Source organism: Sinocyclocheilus grahami, unplaced genomic scaffold, assembly GCF_001515645.1.
Source record: "Sinocyclocheilus grahami isolate Dianchi unplaced genomic scaffold, SAMN03320097.WGS_v1.1 scaffold2130.1, whole genome shotgun sequence".
Classification (NCBI taxonomy): Eukaryota; Metazoa; Chordata; class Actinopteri; order Cypriniformes; family Cyprinidae; genus Sinocyclocheilus; species Sinocyclocheilus grahami.
This window is the reverse complement of record NW_015507309.1, coordinates 41,743-59,118: the sequence shown is the minus strand read 5'-3', so window position 1 is coordinate 59,118 and position 17,376 is coordinate 41,743. Positions and strand designations below refer to the sequence as shown.

Sequence of the window (17,376 nt, the reverse complement as noted above, 5' to 3'; positions counted from 1 at the left end):
ACAAATGAGGACAACAGAAGCAATCAATTGTAGTATTAAAACAACTAAAAACAGATCCAAAACTAAAAGCTAAAACTTTATAAATACTACTTATGCACATTTTAAAAATAAAGAAATTAAATAAAAATGACAAATGCATACAAAATTTCAAAACTTAACATTTAAATGAAAAACAAAAAATAAAGCTAAAAACAATTCAAAATATTAAAAAACAAAAGGTGTAAGAGTATAATAATTATTCTAACATATCACTAAGCCAAACAACAACTACATATGTGTATGTACAACCACACACACACATATATATATATATATATAATATAAATATATATATATATATATATATATATATATTATTTCATTTTTCCATTTAGTTTGTTGAAGTATAAAAATAACTCAAATTAAATAAAACTAAAAAAAACGTAATAAAAGACCTATACAGACATAATAAATTCAGACATAATTTAACTAAAATTAAAATAAATGACAAATACAAATAATACAAATCAAATGACAGTAGTTTATCAGTAATCCTAAAAAATAACACGGCCAAACTTACATGCTAAAAAACAACAACTTACACATTAAGAAATGGTTATAAAAACTGAAACCGAAGCGAAACAAGTAATAGGAAATTTCTTGTATCAATATAGCACGAGAGTCCCGCCCCCCTTGGAGATGGTGCCCTACGCAAACTGCATACTTTGCATATAGGGAGCGTCGGTATTACAGAGATATGCCAGTCTTTATTTCTATTCTTCTAATGCATCACTTTCACCCAATTCACTTCTTATGAATAGTCTGTCTTCATTTCTATCACTGTTGCTTGCAAGGAATGAACTCCTGCAGTCAGTGGCGGCTCGTCGGGGGAGGCATAATTTTGAGGTGAAAATGGGAGGAGGACGATTTAATGTTAATAAAATTCACAGTTCATGTCTCAGAATGTGTATTTTTTGTTTGTAATTTCACAGTTGTAATACCATAACGTGAAAGCACCGCTTTTCTATCGCGAATGTGCCGAATCTGCTGATGTAATTGCAACCGCTAGGTGATATAGAAGGGGAGGGGGAGGCCAGGGGAGCGCGGAGCAGAGATCCCAGACCAATACAGTTAGTGTGCCTCCTCTATTTTAAAACCCACGAGCCGCCACTGCCTGCAGTTGACCAAATTCATTCAAGCTCTGTGCTTGTGATTTTGCCAGTTCACTGCAATTAAATTTCCTTTTATTGTCATTGCATATAATACAACGAAATTAGTTAGCAAACCTTACAATCCATCCATAACAGCACAACAGCTATAAAACTATTATGCTGTAAGTATAACACACTGTAGTACAATACAATATTAGTAAGTTTAGCAGCTAAAGGGATGTGTTGTGTATACACATTTGTATGGTGACCCATACTCAGAATTTGCGCTCTGCATTTAACCCATCCAAGTGCACACACACAGTAGTGAACACACACACACCGTGAACACACACCTGGAGCCACATTGCCATATGGGGGTTTGGTGCCTTGCTCAAGGGTCTCACCTCAGTCGTGGTATTGAAGGGGGAAGAGAGCACTGGTCATTCACTCCCCCCACCAACAATCCCTGCAGGACTTGAGACGCGAACCCACAACTTTTGGGTTACAAGTCCGAATCTAAGAGCCCCCTAAGAGCTAGGTCTCCCCACTGGAGAATCGAACCCCGGTCTTCCGTGTGACAGGTGGAGATACTGTCCACTATACTAGTTGCAATAATAGTCATTCTGAAAGTAATTCTAGGCAAGGCAAGGCAAGTTTATTTATATAGCACATTTAATACAAAATGGTAATATAATGCTAAATGGTAAACTCAATGCATTACATAAAAGGAATTAAAATAATCACACATAAAATACAGTGCAATCAGTTTGGACGTAGCACAGTGCACTCTAAAAAATGCTGGGTTGTTTCAACTAGTCCATATTTGACCCAACATTGGGTTGAAACAACCCAGCATTTTTTAGAGTGTGCTCATTCAGTAAATGCACATAGCTAAATAGATGTGTTTTGAGTCTAGATTTAAATGTGGCTAATGTTTTAGGACATCTGATCTCTTCTGGAAGCTGGTTCCAACTAATTCTAATGATATTGTTCCTCTGTGTTTCTGTTGTTATAGCTATGGTACGGATGTACCTGTTCTCCTAGAATGTGAACAATTATTAAAAACGTAGTTACTGTCCTTGGTGTGAACAGGTCTGACAATATATATTTTGTATTTATATTTAACAAATACTCTGTAACCCCCCTCAGTTAACAAGCCATACGAGGACCCATGAACCCTTCCCCCCGGATCTTAGAATTGACAAGACAGTTGACCCTGAGTGGTCAGCTAAATATCTACAGCGGATCTAAAATATTCATAATTAATCATAACTAGTTATGGTTAATTATTCATATTTCCCATGAGCTGATTCGTTACAATACTCACAGACTTTGCACAAATGACATCCCATTGCTCTGCATTTCAGCTAAAACATTATCAAATTAGATCTGGGTCTTCTTGATGAATTATTTGTGTCTGATGTAAAGTAGTGTATTATGTGATTTAATTTGTCTCAAATTAATGAAGTGTTTGGTTATTGATTGTATATTATCAGGTTCTGGGACATTGCTGATAAGGAAGGATGGATGTCTGCATTAAGATTCCTGCTGAATCTCTGTGTTGCTGCAGTAGAAACTGACAAAGATGCAGGAACAAGATTCTCGACTATGCTGTCATCTGTGTGCAGCTACAAAACCTTCCCTTTTGATTATAATGGTCATGATCAGAGTGATTTCCTGCTGGATCTTTGCTCACATGTGAAGGACTATGAGACTCAAACAGGCAGGAGTTATCTTCCAGCATTACAGTCAGTTTTCCAGTTACCTGATGTCTGGATCATAGATCTCTCACAGAGAAAGAGCTCCGTCCTCCTGGAAGTGCTGAAACTCCAGACAGAGAAGAAACCAGTAGTGCTGAGAGGATTATCAGAGGAAGAGAGTGAAGTGATGAGTTTCCTTCAGTGTCTGCAACACATCTCAAAGCTGAGGTGAGAAAATCTCTGGCAACTTACAGTTCCCCTTTTAGGGAACTCTACATTGGGGAATGCAGCCTGCATGACCGGTGTCTGAAGCACGTGTGAAACAATGCCAATCTATTGGCCCACCTGGTCCATGACATCATAGGCGGGATGCCCGGAAGTATAAAATGGCACCTGCTGAGTACGTCATCCACTTTGGTGTCTTCAGGAGCCATTTGTTTGAAGTGAGTGTGAGAGACCAAGGCAGGTGAGCGGTGTGGAAAGTGTGTGCCTCCGTTACAGAGGTTTCTGGCACTTGAGGACGCGCACAATCTATATGTCATCTGTTTTTGGTCAGGAGCTAGCACGTTCAGATTGTGAGTGCTGTCCATTGAGAAGCTCCATTCGCGTTTGTCCCTCTTCTCGAGAGATGAGTAACAAGCGTTTGCATCTCGCGGTTTGGGTCCAGCTGTTGCCAAGGCACGACGAATACTCACGGTTTGAGATGCCCTTTTTGGGGTATCGGATCCTGCGAATAGCGCTGGAGTCGAGCAGCGCCTTAGGGAATGTGTGCCTCCGTGTTTGGATTCTAACACTCGAGGGCATATTCTGCTTTCACGTTTGTCTCGGCGAAGAGCACGCACATTCAGAGTTACGCGCTCATTGTGATGAGTCATGATGTCTAAGCTCTGCTCGCGTTTGTTCCTATTCCCGAGGGATACGGAACAGAGTGTTTGTGTCTCGCGGCCCAGTTCCGCCATTGCCGCGGCACAGTTATCTCAACTCGCTGTCATTGCTTTGATCGGCGGCATCCACACACACTCTCTATACAGTTGTCCGATGCCACGGATATTGTTGGGTTGTTATGACGATGAAGTGTGAGCACAAAGTCGTTTCAGCCCTGATCCTGTGAGATCGTGGGCGGAGCTATATTCAGCTCGGCCGTGCCTCTCTAATATGCATGTTAATGTGTGTGGAGAGCCTCGCTGGGCGTGAATATATTTAATATCCTGTGGAGAGAGGCTTGCGAGTTTTCTCTCCCAGTGTTTTCAGCACCTAGAGTGTTTATGGGGAATATATTTTTGCTCTGGAATATGGCGGTCTGAGGGCAGCTATATTCTAGCCTAGATTTTAATAACTAGGTTGGGTTCCCCTTGGCACAAGTTCTCGAGTAAGTGCTGAAGTCTTTGTTTAGGAATCTGCTATTCGAGGATAGCTGTGTTCCAGCATGGAGACCACTTCCCTTTTGGGATTTTGTAGATTGTGGTCTCTGTGAACCCATTGCCTTGACTGTGCTGTCTCCCCTTCGGGGTTTTAAATAGATGGCCCATTTCCATGGCCTGGGCAATCTTCAGCCTTATCTGAAAGAACTGGTATTCAAGGATAGTTCTGTCCAGCCCTCTAGTGCTATGGCTACTGCTTACATCAGGCTTGATCTCGGACTATGATGTTTGTGTTCGCTCTTTAGTAAATCATTTACTGATGGTCTGGATCTCCCTCTTGTGAGATCTTGGTCAATAGTACGGTGCTTTGCTAGCCTACTGTGGGACTGACACGGATTGGGGACCTCCTTAATATAGCTTTCTGAGGGTGGTTATATTCCAGCCATTGTTTTTGGCAGGACGGGCTTATTTGAATACAGCTATCTGTGGCTAACTGTGTTCTACTGCAATTGCGGTGAGCCCTCTCATGGAGTGGACCCCTTTTTCCTAGTGCCTCGCTATCGCAGGATAGTTATGTGCTACCTCAGTGATCGCTCCCCTGCTTAGGGTTTTAAGTAGAGGTCTCTTGAGCCCTTACCTAGACAGTGCTGTCTCCCCTCTTTGGGTCATAAGTAGACCGCCCACATATTGTGGTCTGGGTAGTTTCAGTCGGTCCCCCTTCTGGTAGCCCTTCCAAGGTACATAGCTATCTGAGGATATCTTTATGCTAGCTCAGTGGCTGCTCCCCTTTTTAGGGTCTTTAAGTAGTGGTCTCTTTGAGCCCTTAACTAGACAGTGCTATCTCCCCTGCTAGGGTAGTAAGTATATAGCCCACTCTATGTGGTCTAGGCAGCTCCGTAGGAAGGCTATCTTGGCTATGTTATTTGGGTCCACAAGCCTTCATAAGACCTTAGGGACATAGCTATCTGAGGATAGCTGTGTTCCAGCTCAGCAGCTACTTTCTTTACCTGGGATTTAAGTAGCATCTTTTGAGCTCCTCTAGGGGCTTTCTAGTTCACTTCCTCAGTGGTCTTGTGTATCCAGGCTAGCTCTGCTCACATAGCATAGCTATCTGAGGATAGCTGTGCTCTTTAACTTGGATGGGATTTTCCCCTTGATCTATTCGGGTCCCCCCGTTTCTGCCAAGTTGCGTGAGCGGCCCGTGGCATCAGTGGCATGGTCCCTTTCTGAAGAAAGGCTTTGTTTATCGGTCGCTTCCTTGGTGCTCTCCCACCAGGTGGACAGGCATGCGCCTCGGCACGGTGTGTTTGGATTTCGTTCCTCAATGTGCCCCCTAGGGGACGCGCAGCGTTGAGTTCCCTAGAAGAGGAACGTCTCGCGTTACGCATGTAACCATGGTTCCCCGAGAGGGAATGAGTTGCTGCGCCCCCTTGCCATGCTTTCAGCCTGCCTGTCTATGTCTCCTTCAGACAGCTAAGTGGATGACGTATTCAGCAGGTGCCCTTTTATACTTCCGGGCATCCCGCCTATGACGTCATGGGCCAGGTGGGCCAATAGATTGGCGTCGTTTCACACGTACTTCACACACCGGTCATGCAGGCTACATTACCCAATGTGCCCCCTAGGGGATGCAGCTTCTTGTTCCTTTTCGGGGAACCATGGTTACATGCGTAACCCGAGACGTTATTGTGAAATATGATTTCTGCATAAGCTGATGGTCTTAATGAGTGTCTTTAGATTAGGGGCTCGGTTTTGTTTCAGTGTTAGGTATAGAGTGATGCATTCTGACCATTCACTACCATCGATCTCATTTGTGTCAACGGCTAAATCTAAGTGGTTTTTATGCAAGGTGAGAGAGCTGGCTGTGGGTCTGAATACTCCTCATATCTGTAGATGTTTGAGCACAAATTATGGGTGTGTTTATGGGGCGTCCTTGTAGATTCAACCATCAGATGCTACCAAAGTACATGTGCTAAATGATGTAGCTGACAATAACAGTTAACCGTTAACACTAGTCATGATGGTGTGTGTCAGTAGATCAGTATGAGATTATATTCACATTCTCTATTATTTAATTAAGGAGTTTTCAAAGTGTGGGATGCACTTCCCCAGAGCCAGAGCAGATCAGGAGATGTACACAGAGGGGTGAAAATAAACAAATTAATAATTTGTAATTGCATTCAATGTTCTATCATGGAAATAAATGAAGAAGCAGGTTTTTCAACAAGAAATATCATGTTTCTGCTCTTATGTGATCAGATCATTTTAAACATAAAAAAGAAGATTTAAAAAATCATGTACAGTTTATAGTCAAGGATCCAGTAAGCGAATGTATTCAAGCAGTCAGATTAAAACATCAGAGATGGTGGAGAAAACAGTGACTCACATCCAGATTTCAGTAAATTATTCATTTCAGTGTGTACTTTGCTTCAAGGCGTGAGCTCTCTTGTATTCTGTGATTGTTTCAGAGCAGACTAAACAGTTTATCATCATGCTGTGTGAAATACAGACTGAACAACGACTCAAATCATTCTGAAAGTAATTCTAATTATATTGTTCCTCTGTATTGCTGTTGTTATAGCGATGGTATGGACTTATCTGTTCGCATAGAATGAAAATGATTATTAAAAATGTAGTTACTGTCCTTGGTGTGAACAGGTCTTAAGACTTACCGGGCACATCCAAGAAAATCCCCATCTTTCTCCTTCATACCTACAGACTTTGGACAAATAACATCCCATTGTTCTGCATTTCAGCTAAAACATTATCAAATCAGATCCCTGGGTCTTCTTGTTTAAATATTTATTTGTGTCTGATGTGAAGTAGTGTATTATGTGATGCAAGTTGTCTCAAATTAATGAAGTGTTTGGTTCTTTATTGTATATTATCAGGTTTTGGTTCATTTCTTATAAAGAAACAAGGATGTCTGCATTAAGATTCCTGCTGAATCTCTGTGTTGCTGCAGTAGAAACTGACAAAGATGCAGGAACAAGATTCTCGACTCTGCTGTCATCTGTGTGCAACTACAAAACCTTCCCTTTTGATTATAATGGTCATGATCAGAGTGATTTCCTGCTGGATCTTTGCTCACATGTGAAGGACTATGAGACTCAAACAGGCAGAAGTTATCTTCCAGCATTACAGTCAGTTTTCCAGTTACCTGATGTCTGGATCATAGATCTCTCACAGAGAAAGAGCTCCGTCCTCCTGGAAGTGCTGAAGCTCCAGACAGAGAAGAAACCAGTAGTGCTGAGAGGATTATCAGAGGAAGAGAGTGAAGTGATGAGTTTCCTTCAGTGTCTGCAACACATCTCACAGCTGAGGTTGGTTTTTGTTTTGTGACATATATTGTCTTGTCTTTGTTTGAGTGTGTGGCTTTCGAGTCCTCAGGCTGTTAATTTAACTCACCTGTCCTCCCCTCATTAATCATCAATCAATCAATTTGCTTTCATTCTCGTCTTTCAGCTTCTGCTAACCAACAACCTATAGTCTGCTTACATCCTTTACACACGTGACGAACACACATACAACAACCATTCTGTTTTTCATTGTTCTTTTCAACTGACTCTCTCACAATCTCTCATCAATCGTTTGTGTCCTTCTATTTTCTGTTCTGTGTCTGATTGTCATCTAATGTGTACTTGACAAAGTTGTTGTTATAACTTTGAACATGTTTCAAGTTCTCAATGAGTCTTTTAGATTGTGCTTATACAATGCTTTTTCCAATTGTAATGGGTCATGTTAAGTTATGTAGTGATTTTTTTTAATAAAAAGTATTTGTGTTTTTCAGCTGTTCTGAGAAGTGTTTGTTAAATCTAGTTAAAGCAGTCCAGTTAAGAGAGAATCCAGAGCTGGTGACATTACTGTTTGAGGATCTTGGCTTCTCTGTAAGTCTGGAAAGACATGTACCCAGCAAAATCTGCAGGTCTGTGGGGAGTTTCTTACAATTCTCTTCTGACAGACTCAACCTCACTCTAAAACATAAAGCTGTCTCTGTCAGAGGAACACGTCTTCTCTTCAGACACCTCACAAACATAAACACACTCAGGTACAAGACAGCATTATAAATTAAATTAAAGGCACAATATGTAATTTTTTGCTGCTAGAGGGCGCGTATTCAAAACAAAACAAAGATGCAAAGGCATAGTTTGATGACGCCATGACTGAGTGGAATCATGGGAGTTGTTGTCTTCATCCCCACAGCCGATGCAATCCGATGGGACTCGGCAGAAATCATGTTCATGGATAAGCTAATGATTTATTAACGTAGTAGAATGAAGCAGGGTGAGGCTGAAAGCCGTCGAAGCGAAACGAGGCCGCTGAACGAGCGTGACACACGGCTCGAAAGCAGAGGAGCTTTTATTATGCCACAGTTGACCGCTTCCGCTCCTTCCGGTCGTGCGTATGTGGGGAAAAAAAGCAGCGCTGTTTTATCATACTAGATACGTTTGAAAGTTCTGTTATAATGCTACTCTGTGCCGTCGACACCGGTCTATTAAAACGCACAACATATTAAAACGTCTTTGGTGTTTCCACGTTTTCTACAAAGCAAAACCGGAAATCAAGGGGTTATGACATCATTGGCAGGTGACACAATGACACTATGGACACGGTCCGTGTCACTAGTTAAAATTGCTTATTTCTCTGGATTTAAACATTCTTCGAAACATTTGGGATACTGTAAGTACACAAGTCAGCAAAATATATAACACTGTTCTAGTGGTTTTTGGATATTTTAATAAAAAAATCTTAAGTTTCACTGCTAGAGGTCATTTATTCAAAACAATAATGATCCAGATGTAGTTGGATGATACAGCGACAGAGAGTGGTGTTGTGGCAAAAACAATTATTAACAAATAGCATCACAGTGTAAGAGACAAGGAATCAAATTATATTTAAGGAAAGAAGTTTATTTTCCTTAAAGAGGTATGTTCACAATGTTTCAGCAGCTACCCTGAAGCACAACAGACATCACACTGAAAACAGACAGCCTTATTATACTGTTATCACCCCCCACTTCTTACAGAGTTCCTTCTCTGTAAATTTCCACTTAACCCCGTAAACCAAACCTAGCTGTTTTCAGAAAAAACAATGGTCCTTCTAACCCCCTGGGCTTTTATTATCTTCACATCTGTGAGGTCAACAACCCCTCTGTCTTTCCTGCACTAAATAGATTTCTATCTCTTCTGGATTTTCCTTCGACGCATGTCTAATAATCTGTTAAACGTCTTCAACAGATCCGATTTTGTCACCTCAAATCGGCAAGGTTAGCAAAAATGCTCTGTAATTATGGCTTACTCAAAATCTTCCCATGAGTGCTTTCCAGCGCTCGATTGATTCTAGTTCACCTAATCAGCTGTGGCTCTTCCGTCCATCTATGAGCTAGTTTTCGGTACGAACCGACAAACACACATTGAACAGAGTGCCCTATATAGGACTCTATATAGGAGTTGCAGCTGGCGCGCTTTGATTGAGCGCCAGCTGCAAACACTAATGAATGACGTACGCACATACAACCACATGACAAGACACAGAAAGACCGTCCGGACCCATGAACCGTGACACTTCTAACCCCCTGGGCTTTTATTATCTTCACATCTGTGAGGTCAACAACCCCTCTGTCTTTCCTGCACTAAAGAGTTCAAAGGCTCTTTCTGATCATTTGTTTTTACTGTGTGTTTGTGTGCCTTCACACCAGTGAGGTCAAAGGTCTTTATTTATGACTAACCCCTATGTCTTTCCTGATTAAATTACCCGCACTAAAGACTTCAAAGGCTCTCTGTTTTACTGTGTGATGTCTTTGTTGCATTCCAGGTGACATATATATACATATTGAGAGAAACACAAGTTAAATCAAAAGGAAAAATAAAAAAATATATAAAAACCCACGCAATGTCTAAGAAAGTAAATAAGAAAGAGTAAAACATAAATTTTCCTACAACAGTGGAATCATTGGATTTGTTGTGTTCGCCTCCACGGCTGTTTTAATTTTATGCGGTTATTTTTGGCGACAGAACCCTTAGCCAATGATCATGAATAATTCTGGCACATCGTGAATGTGTAAAACAAACAGCTGTGGCTTGCTAGATGCTACCAGAGATTTGGCGCTACCACTACATTTTCCACATTTTTTCAAGAAGCATGCTGTTTCCATGGTTGTGTCCAACAACTGAAGGTGGAGAGGAAATGATGCCATTGACGTGAGACAAAAAGACACAGACCATTTCACTGGTTAAAATTGTGAATTTCTCTGGATTAAGCATAGTTGGATACATTTACCATAATGTAAGCGCACAGGTTAACAAAATATCTAGTGGTTTTTGGATATTTTATTGCAAAAATATTACGTATTGTGCCATTTAACATTTCAAATGCTAATATTTTTTGTTTAATCTTTCTAGATGGTGATTTGCATACATTAACAATGTTTTTTTTGTTGTTGTTTTTTTTCAGGCTGAGTGGTTATATGGTGGTGAGAGTAGTGCAGGCATTGAGGTTTATGAGGATTCGAGCTCCCATCACTGTTAATGAGCTCACACTTGGTCTGAATGATAAACAGCAGTCAGAGAGGAATCTGTCCAGGATCCTAAGGAGCTTGGCCATCCTTCCAAGAATATGGACTGTCCAGTGTTTGAATTTGACTGAATACAAGATGCAGTCTGTTTCTGTGTCTGTCCTACTGTGTCACCAGGGACCAGTGACTCTCAGGTCTGACTGTAGGACACATTTCAAGTGTTTGATTTTATATCTACAATAACAATATACAAATATAATGAACTCTTTGTATGTGTGTGTGTGTGTGTAGACTGTCTAAAGTGACTCTCCAGAAGCTGGTTGAATGCGTCTATGAAGCTCAGGATGAAGAACTGACTCGATGCTTCCTGCAGAAAGTGGGCGGGGATCTGACTTCCTGTTCCTTGAGCTGGGAAGAGTTTCATTATTTCCTGCAGCACAGAATTCAACAAATCACTCTGAACCTCAGAAAGAGTAACATTCAGGTCAACATCAGAGAAATGCTGCCATTCCTGAACCAGATTAAATTTAAACGGTAAACAATTAGTTTCACAAAATCTGTATGTAATATATATTGCTTTTTTGTGCATAAAAATGAAAACTTAATAGTATGATAAAAAATACAGAAATTTAATAACAATAAATATGATGTGTCTGTATAGGTTGAGCTCTGCCTTCATGCTGCGTGTAATCAGAGAGATCTATGAGTCCGGCTCTGCTAGGTTTGTGTCCAGTCTGTTGAGTTCAGTGAAGAACTACATTAACCTGCAGAGCAGAGATCTGGACTCCGTTCACTCTGCGGCCCTGCGCTTCACACTGCAGCTTCACTCAACCTGCTCTGGACCTCCATACCAGAGGAAGAGCTGCAGAGCATTCTGCCTCTCTTCACACACCTCTCCCACCTCAGGTTTCACCGCTTTCCTCTCTATCTCTATTATTTACTTTTTAGGTCTCAGGTCTGCCTGTGTGTTACAATCAGTAGTTTTCTGGGTGATGTCAAAGCCGTGTAGTAGCATTGATTTACGTATGTCTTAACTAGTTGAAAGCATACTATTTTGTTAGTAGTATTTTCATTTAAAAATGTTCATAATTAAATTATAACAATCACTAGACAATATAATTGTTTCCAAACATTTTTACTACAAAAGTACTCAAAAATGTATTATTAATGGATCTAGTGTTTGTCTGTCTCCAGTGTTGACAGGCTGCTGTTACTGATGTTACAGAATCTGTCCTGATCTAGTGTTCGTCTGTGTTCAGTGTTGACAGGCTGCTGTTACTGATGTTACAGAATCTGTCCTGATCTAGTGTTTGTCTGTGTCCAGTGTTGACAGGCTGCTGTTGCTGATGTTACAGAATCTGTCCTGATCTAGTGTTCATCTGTGTTCAGTGTTGACAGGCTGCTGTTACTGATGTTACAGAATCTGTCCTGATCTAGTGTTCGTCTGTGTTCAGTGTTGACAGGCTGCTGTTACTGATGTTACAGAATCTGTCCTGATCTAGTGTCGGTCTGTGTTCAGTGTTGACAAGCTGCTGTTGCTGAAGATGCTTCACTGCTGCAGTGTCTCTGATGTCCAGCAGGAGGCAGCAGCTGTTCTGCTCTCAATCCTGCAGCACAAGCTGGACTTCTCCTGCCGCTCTGCTCTGGATCTGGCAACAAACACAGACTCAGAGCCTCTACATCTGACCACTGACGACTGCCGTGTGATGTCCAGAGTCATTCAGAGAGCTCAATCAGACACAAAGACACGGCTGATTCTGCAGGACTGTGAGATTCATTCAGCTGGAATGGATCAGCTGTTCCCAGTGTTACATTCTGTTCAGCTCTGGTGAGAAACATCAACAGATCACATTCACACACAGATCCAATATAAAAGCATTCAGTATATATAACGCATTTCTTGCTGTCTGTCTTTCAGCTGTGATAAACCTCTGCTGCTTCAGTTTCTGGCTCATGTGAGGCCTGAGGAAGCTCAGTCTCTCTCTGGAGCTCTGGGTGAAGAGCTGGATCTCAGTCAGACTCAGCTGGATCTGCAGGTCTGTAGAGGTCTGGAGCTGATTCTGGAATATTCTGAAGGACTGACAGAACTGGATCTGAGTCAGTGCCATCTCACCGATCACAGTCTGGATCTGCTGCTCCCAAACCTCCACAAAGCTCAAAACATTGAGTGAGTGACTGAAGAAACTCAAAGTCTGTGTTCAGTGTTGACAGGCTGCTGTTACTGATGTTACAGAATCTGTCCTGATCTAGTGTTTGTCTGTGTCCAGTGTTGACAGGCTGCTGTTGCTGATGTTACAGAATCTGTCCTGATCTAGTGTTCATCTGTGTTCAGGGTTGACAGGCTGCTGTTACTGATGTTACAGAATCTGTCCTGATCTAGTGTTCGTCTGTGTTCAGTGTTGACAGGCTGCTGTTACTGATGTTACAGAATCTGTCCTGATCTAGTGTCGGTCTGTGTTCAGTGTTGACAAGCTGCTGTTGCTGAAGATGCTTCACTGCTGCAGTGTCTCTGATGTCCAGCAGGAGGCAGCAGCTGTTCTGCTCTCAATCCTGCAGCACAAGCTGGACTTCTCCTGCCGCTCTGCTCTGGATCTGGCAACAAACACAGACTCAGAGCCTCTACATCTGACCACTGACGACTGCCGTGTGATGTCCAGAGTCATTCAGAGAGCTCACTCCGACACAAAGACTCGACTGATTCTGCAGGACTGTGAGATTCATACAGCTGGAATGGATCAGCTGTTCCCAGTGTTACATTCTGTTCAGCTCCGGTGAGAAACATCAACAGATCACATTCACACACAGATCCAATATAAAAGCATTCAGTATATATAACGCATTTCTTGCTGTCTGTCTTTCAGCTGTGATAAACCTCTGCTGCTTCAGTTTCTGGCTCATGTGAGGCCTGAGGAAGCTCAGTGTCTCTCTAGAGCTCTGGGTGAAGAGTTGGATCTCAGTCAGACTCAGCTGGATCTGCAGGTCTGTAGAGGTCTGGAGCTGATTCTGGAATATTCTGAAGGACTGACAGAACTAGATCTGAGTCACTGCCGTCTCACAGATAACAGCCTGGATCTGCTGCTCCCAAACCTCCACAAAGTGCAAAACATTGAGTGAGTGACTGAAGAAACTCAAAGTGTACATTTATCAAGTATAATGTGATAGTTCTTACATTCCCGATTTGTTTGATCTCAGTTTCAGTGGCAATAGTATAACTGACGCTGGGGCTCAGGAAATCCACAGGATCGTCACTCGCAACTGTAACATAAAGACAGTAAGGTGTGTGTCTGAGTGTCACAATGTAGCCCACAGTTATTTAAACTTATTAAAACTGCAAAATATGGGTTAAAGGTTTTTTTTTTCTTTCTCTCAAATTAAAGAACACATTGCTGCCACTTTTCATTCATTCATTGTATCACACCAGTCATCCATCATAAAAGAAATCCATAGGGACAATTTATACTTGTCAACAAAATTTAAGCAGAAGCTTTTAGATCAAAAGCAGTCATGGAAAAAAAAATTTGTCAAGTGTGTTAAAATTGTAACTGATAGTTTATATTGTCATGCTCAACAGAGTGAAAATGTATTAATTTATCAGATGCTAAGCGACTTACAGATGAGGAATACTGGCAACAGGTTGTAGCTAATAACAGTGTGTTTATGTATCTCTGTAGGCTCTTCAACAACAGAATTGAATCCCGAGAGCTCTTCATCACTGACCCACGATTTGAGATCCAGTGATGCCAGTAAACTCTCTCTGGAATCAACAAACGGGTGAAATAATTAATGCAGATCTAGAGAGATGAGATTAATGATAAGGTAACAGGTGTAAAAACATCCCAGAGATGAATCAAGCCACCAGATCATAAACCACATTCATGTTTTATCATCACCTTCAATCATAGTCAACAGTTGCATGAACTGATTTTTTCATACCACAGCTATGCTGATGACATTCAACTCTACCTCTCATTCCATCCTGATGATCCGACGATAGCTGCTCACATCTCAGCTTGTCTAATGCTGGGTACACACTAAAATATTAAAAAAATATTATAAGATCTTCAAAATGTGAGAGACCACAAACATGAGGACAAAAAGTCCTAGATTTAACCATTTTGCTCCTATAGTGTTTGGTGTGCCGCGATGTTCCCCCACACATCAGGATTTCTGATCGTAAAATTACGATTCGCGATCGGGGCGCCTCCAATGTTCTTCCGAGCAGATTCAGTCACCCTTAACACACCTCACACCACAGGAAAATCTGATAAAATAATCTTTAGAACCACCAAGATAATCGGGACATAACCTAGGATTGTCGGAAGGGGAGAAATCGGCCCCAAATCAGCCCCATTATCTTGTGGTGTGTACCCAGCATTAGAGTTGGTTTTCCAGTTCATTGTAAACATACTGTGGGTTATGCTCTTAAATCTTGATTACAGACTATTTTATGATTTAATTAGTTTTATTTTCTCTTTTAATTATTCTGCTTTGCTGTGTTTACTTTAGAGTAAAACATTTTGTACAAAATGGTAGGCTACACATGAATGATGCGATCATGAGATGTTATCTGTTCTGACACAGACAGGATGACTATTGTCATCTGAACATCCTGGCTTCTATGGCATTTGCCTGAATAGAACAGTCCTTTGCATATTTCAAAACATATATGCTCTATTGAGTAGCAATACCACATGAGTTATTGGTCAGATTTTTCTCTTTCCACATATTAACATAGGCCTATTACATTTTACTGTTAGTTTTTACTTACTTTTTTTGTGTCTTACGTACAGACTAATGTAGCATAGTTTACTGAGGTTGTTTTCTATCTTTTTTTTTGTCAGACTGTGAGCTGTTTGTTTTTGAGATACTCCAGGATGAGAATCTCAGTAATCCTGCTGTCTGTGTTCAGTGTTGACAGGCTGCTGTTACTGATGTTACAGAATCTGTCCTGATCTAGTGTCGGTCTGTGTTCAGTGTTGACAAGCTGCTGTTGCTGAAGATGCTTCACTGCTGCAGTGTCTCTGATGTCCAGCAGGAGGCAGCAGCTGTTCTGCTCTCAATCCTGCAGCACAAGCTGGACTTCTCCTGCCGCTCTGCTCTGGATCTGGCAACAAACACAGACTCAGAGCCTCTACATCTGACCACTGACGACTGCCGTGTGATGTCCAGAGTCATTCAGAGAGCTCAATCAGACACAAAGACACGGCTGATTCTGCAGGACTGTGAGATTCATTCAGCTGGAATGGATCAGCTGTTCCCAGTGTTACATTCTGTTCAGCTCTGGTGAGAAACATCAACCGATCACATTCACACACAGATCCAATATAAATGTATTCAGTATAGGGGTCGACCGATATGTGTTCTTCAGGGCCGATGCTGATACCGATACCGATTGTTACAGATCAAGTAGACCGATAATCGATATTTTGAACCTATATATATATATATCTATCTATATATATCTATCTATATATATCAATAAATATGCAAAAGTGAATTTTTCCTCTTATTTTACATATAAAGATAGGTCCACTTCTGATATATATATATATATATCTATATTATAGATATATATATATATCTATATATCTATATATATCTATCTATATATATATATATATATATATATATATATATATATATGTGTGTGTGTGGTGTACAAATTTAAATTAATGTCAAAATTAAGAATAACAAGGGCTCTGACTTTCCTGGTGTTGGTTGAGTGTAGTAATCCCACACTGCACGTTTTACTCTTGTCTTCCTCTGTGCATCCAGCATAAAATATTTACAAAAATGTGAGGGGTGTACTCACTTCTGTGAGATACTGTATATAATAAGTGTAAATAATTAAATTGTCTTCATTGCTATATTGTAGAAGTTGTTAAGAACACTGCAACTATTTTCATGAAACTATAACAATAATAGCCTTTTACAGGCAGACTTAGTTCAATAGCCTATTGAAATGTCTTGGCCTATGTGACACTAGAAATTTCAGTTAGTTTTAATTTACAGTACAGTGCAAATGAAGGCATAAATCAGTTTAATTTATCTTTTAATCAAATGAGAGTTAAACTCTTTCTTTTTTTTTGGCAAAGGGTTTACTATTAAAATTAAAACATAGAAGAAATAGCGTATTGTGTGACTATTCTTTTAAACAAAAGTTGTAATAATTGTTGTAGTAGTATTATGCATATCATACTGCACCACAGTAATATATTTCCGATAATTTCTTTAAGCTAAACCAAACTTACATTTTGACGGGTTGCCATGAGGAACTTTTAAGTTTCTGTAGCCTATGTAAGTGTTTCCCATACATTGATTTATTTGTGGCGCCCGCCACAAATAGATTTTTCCAAAAGGCTTTGACTTCGTTGAATAAACATAAGCTCTGCACGTTTCAAAATTGAAACCCAGTGCGGGTATTTTTATATCACTGTATTTCTGAAGGAACCCGACTGTCTTCAGAAAATTTTGGATGTCATTTTCATTTCATCTAGCATGTAATATTTGATAAAGCAGCATTTGTGAGTGGAACGCTGCTTTGGGTACTGCATTCAGAAGAAGGGGAAACCTTGATCTCTACCACTCTAACAGCGCCTTCTGCTGGCAGAGAATGAATTTGCATATACATGCCGCCACAAGTCTGTGGGAAACACTGCGATAGTTTTACA

The 17,376-nt window shown here is 40.7% G+C and overlaps 2 protein-coding genes across 2 annotated transcripts in view; both read left to right on the top strand.

Annotated features, from left to right (window-relative positions):
- Positions 1 to 14,686, top strand: part of LOC107574151 (uncharacterized) — a 41,811-nt gene extending 27,125 nt beyond the window's left edge. Inside the window, 11 exon segments of the mRNA XM_016260617.1 lie at positions 2,627 to 3,058; positions 7,083 to 7,514; positions 7,982 to 8,239; positions 10,645 to 10,899; positions 10,997 to 11,239; positions 11,367 to 11,524; positions 11,527 to 11,611; positions 12,225 to 12,533; positions 12,624 to 12,872; positions 13,898 to 13,981; positions 14,377 to 14,686. Of these exon segments, the coding sequence (XP_016116103.1) occupies positions 2,627 to 3,058; positions 7,083 to 7,514; positions 7,982 to 8,239; positions 10,645 to 10,899; positions 10,997 to 11,239; positions 11,367 to 11,524; positions 11,527 to 11,611; positions 12,225 to 12,533; positions 12,624 to 12,872; positions 13,898 to 13,981; positions 14,377 to 14,443 (2,572 nt within the window). The 3' untranslated portion in view covers positions 14,444 to 14,686.
- Positions 14,687 to 15,688: 1,002 nt separating this feature from the next.
- Positions 15,689 to 17,376, top strand: part of LOC107574149 (uncharacterized) — a 4,962-nt gene continuing 3,274 nt past the window's right edge. The window contains exon 1 of the mRNA XM_016260616.1: positions 15,689 to 15,988. Coding sequence (XP_016116102.1) covers positions 15,705 to 15,988 — 284 coding nt within the window. The 5' untranslated portion in view covers positions 15,689 to 15,704. The remainder of the gene's footprint in view (positions 15,989 to 17,376) is intronic.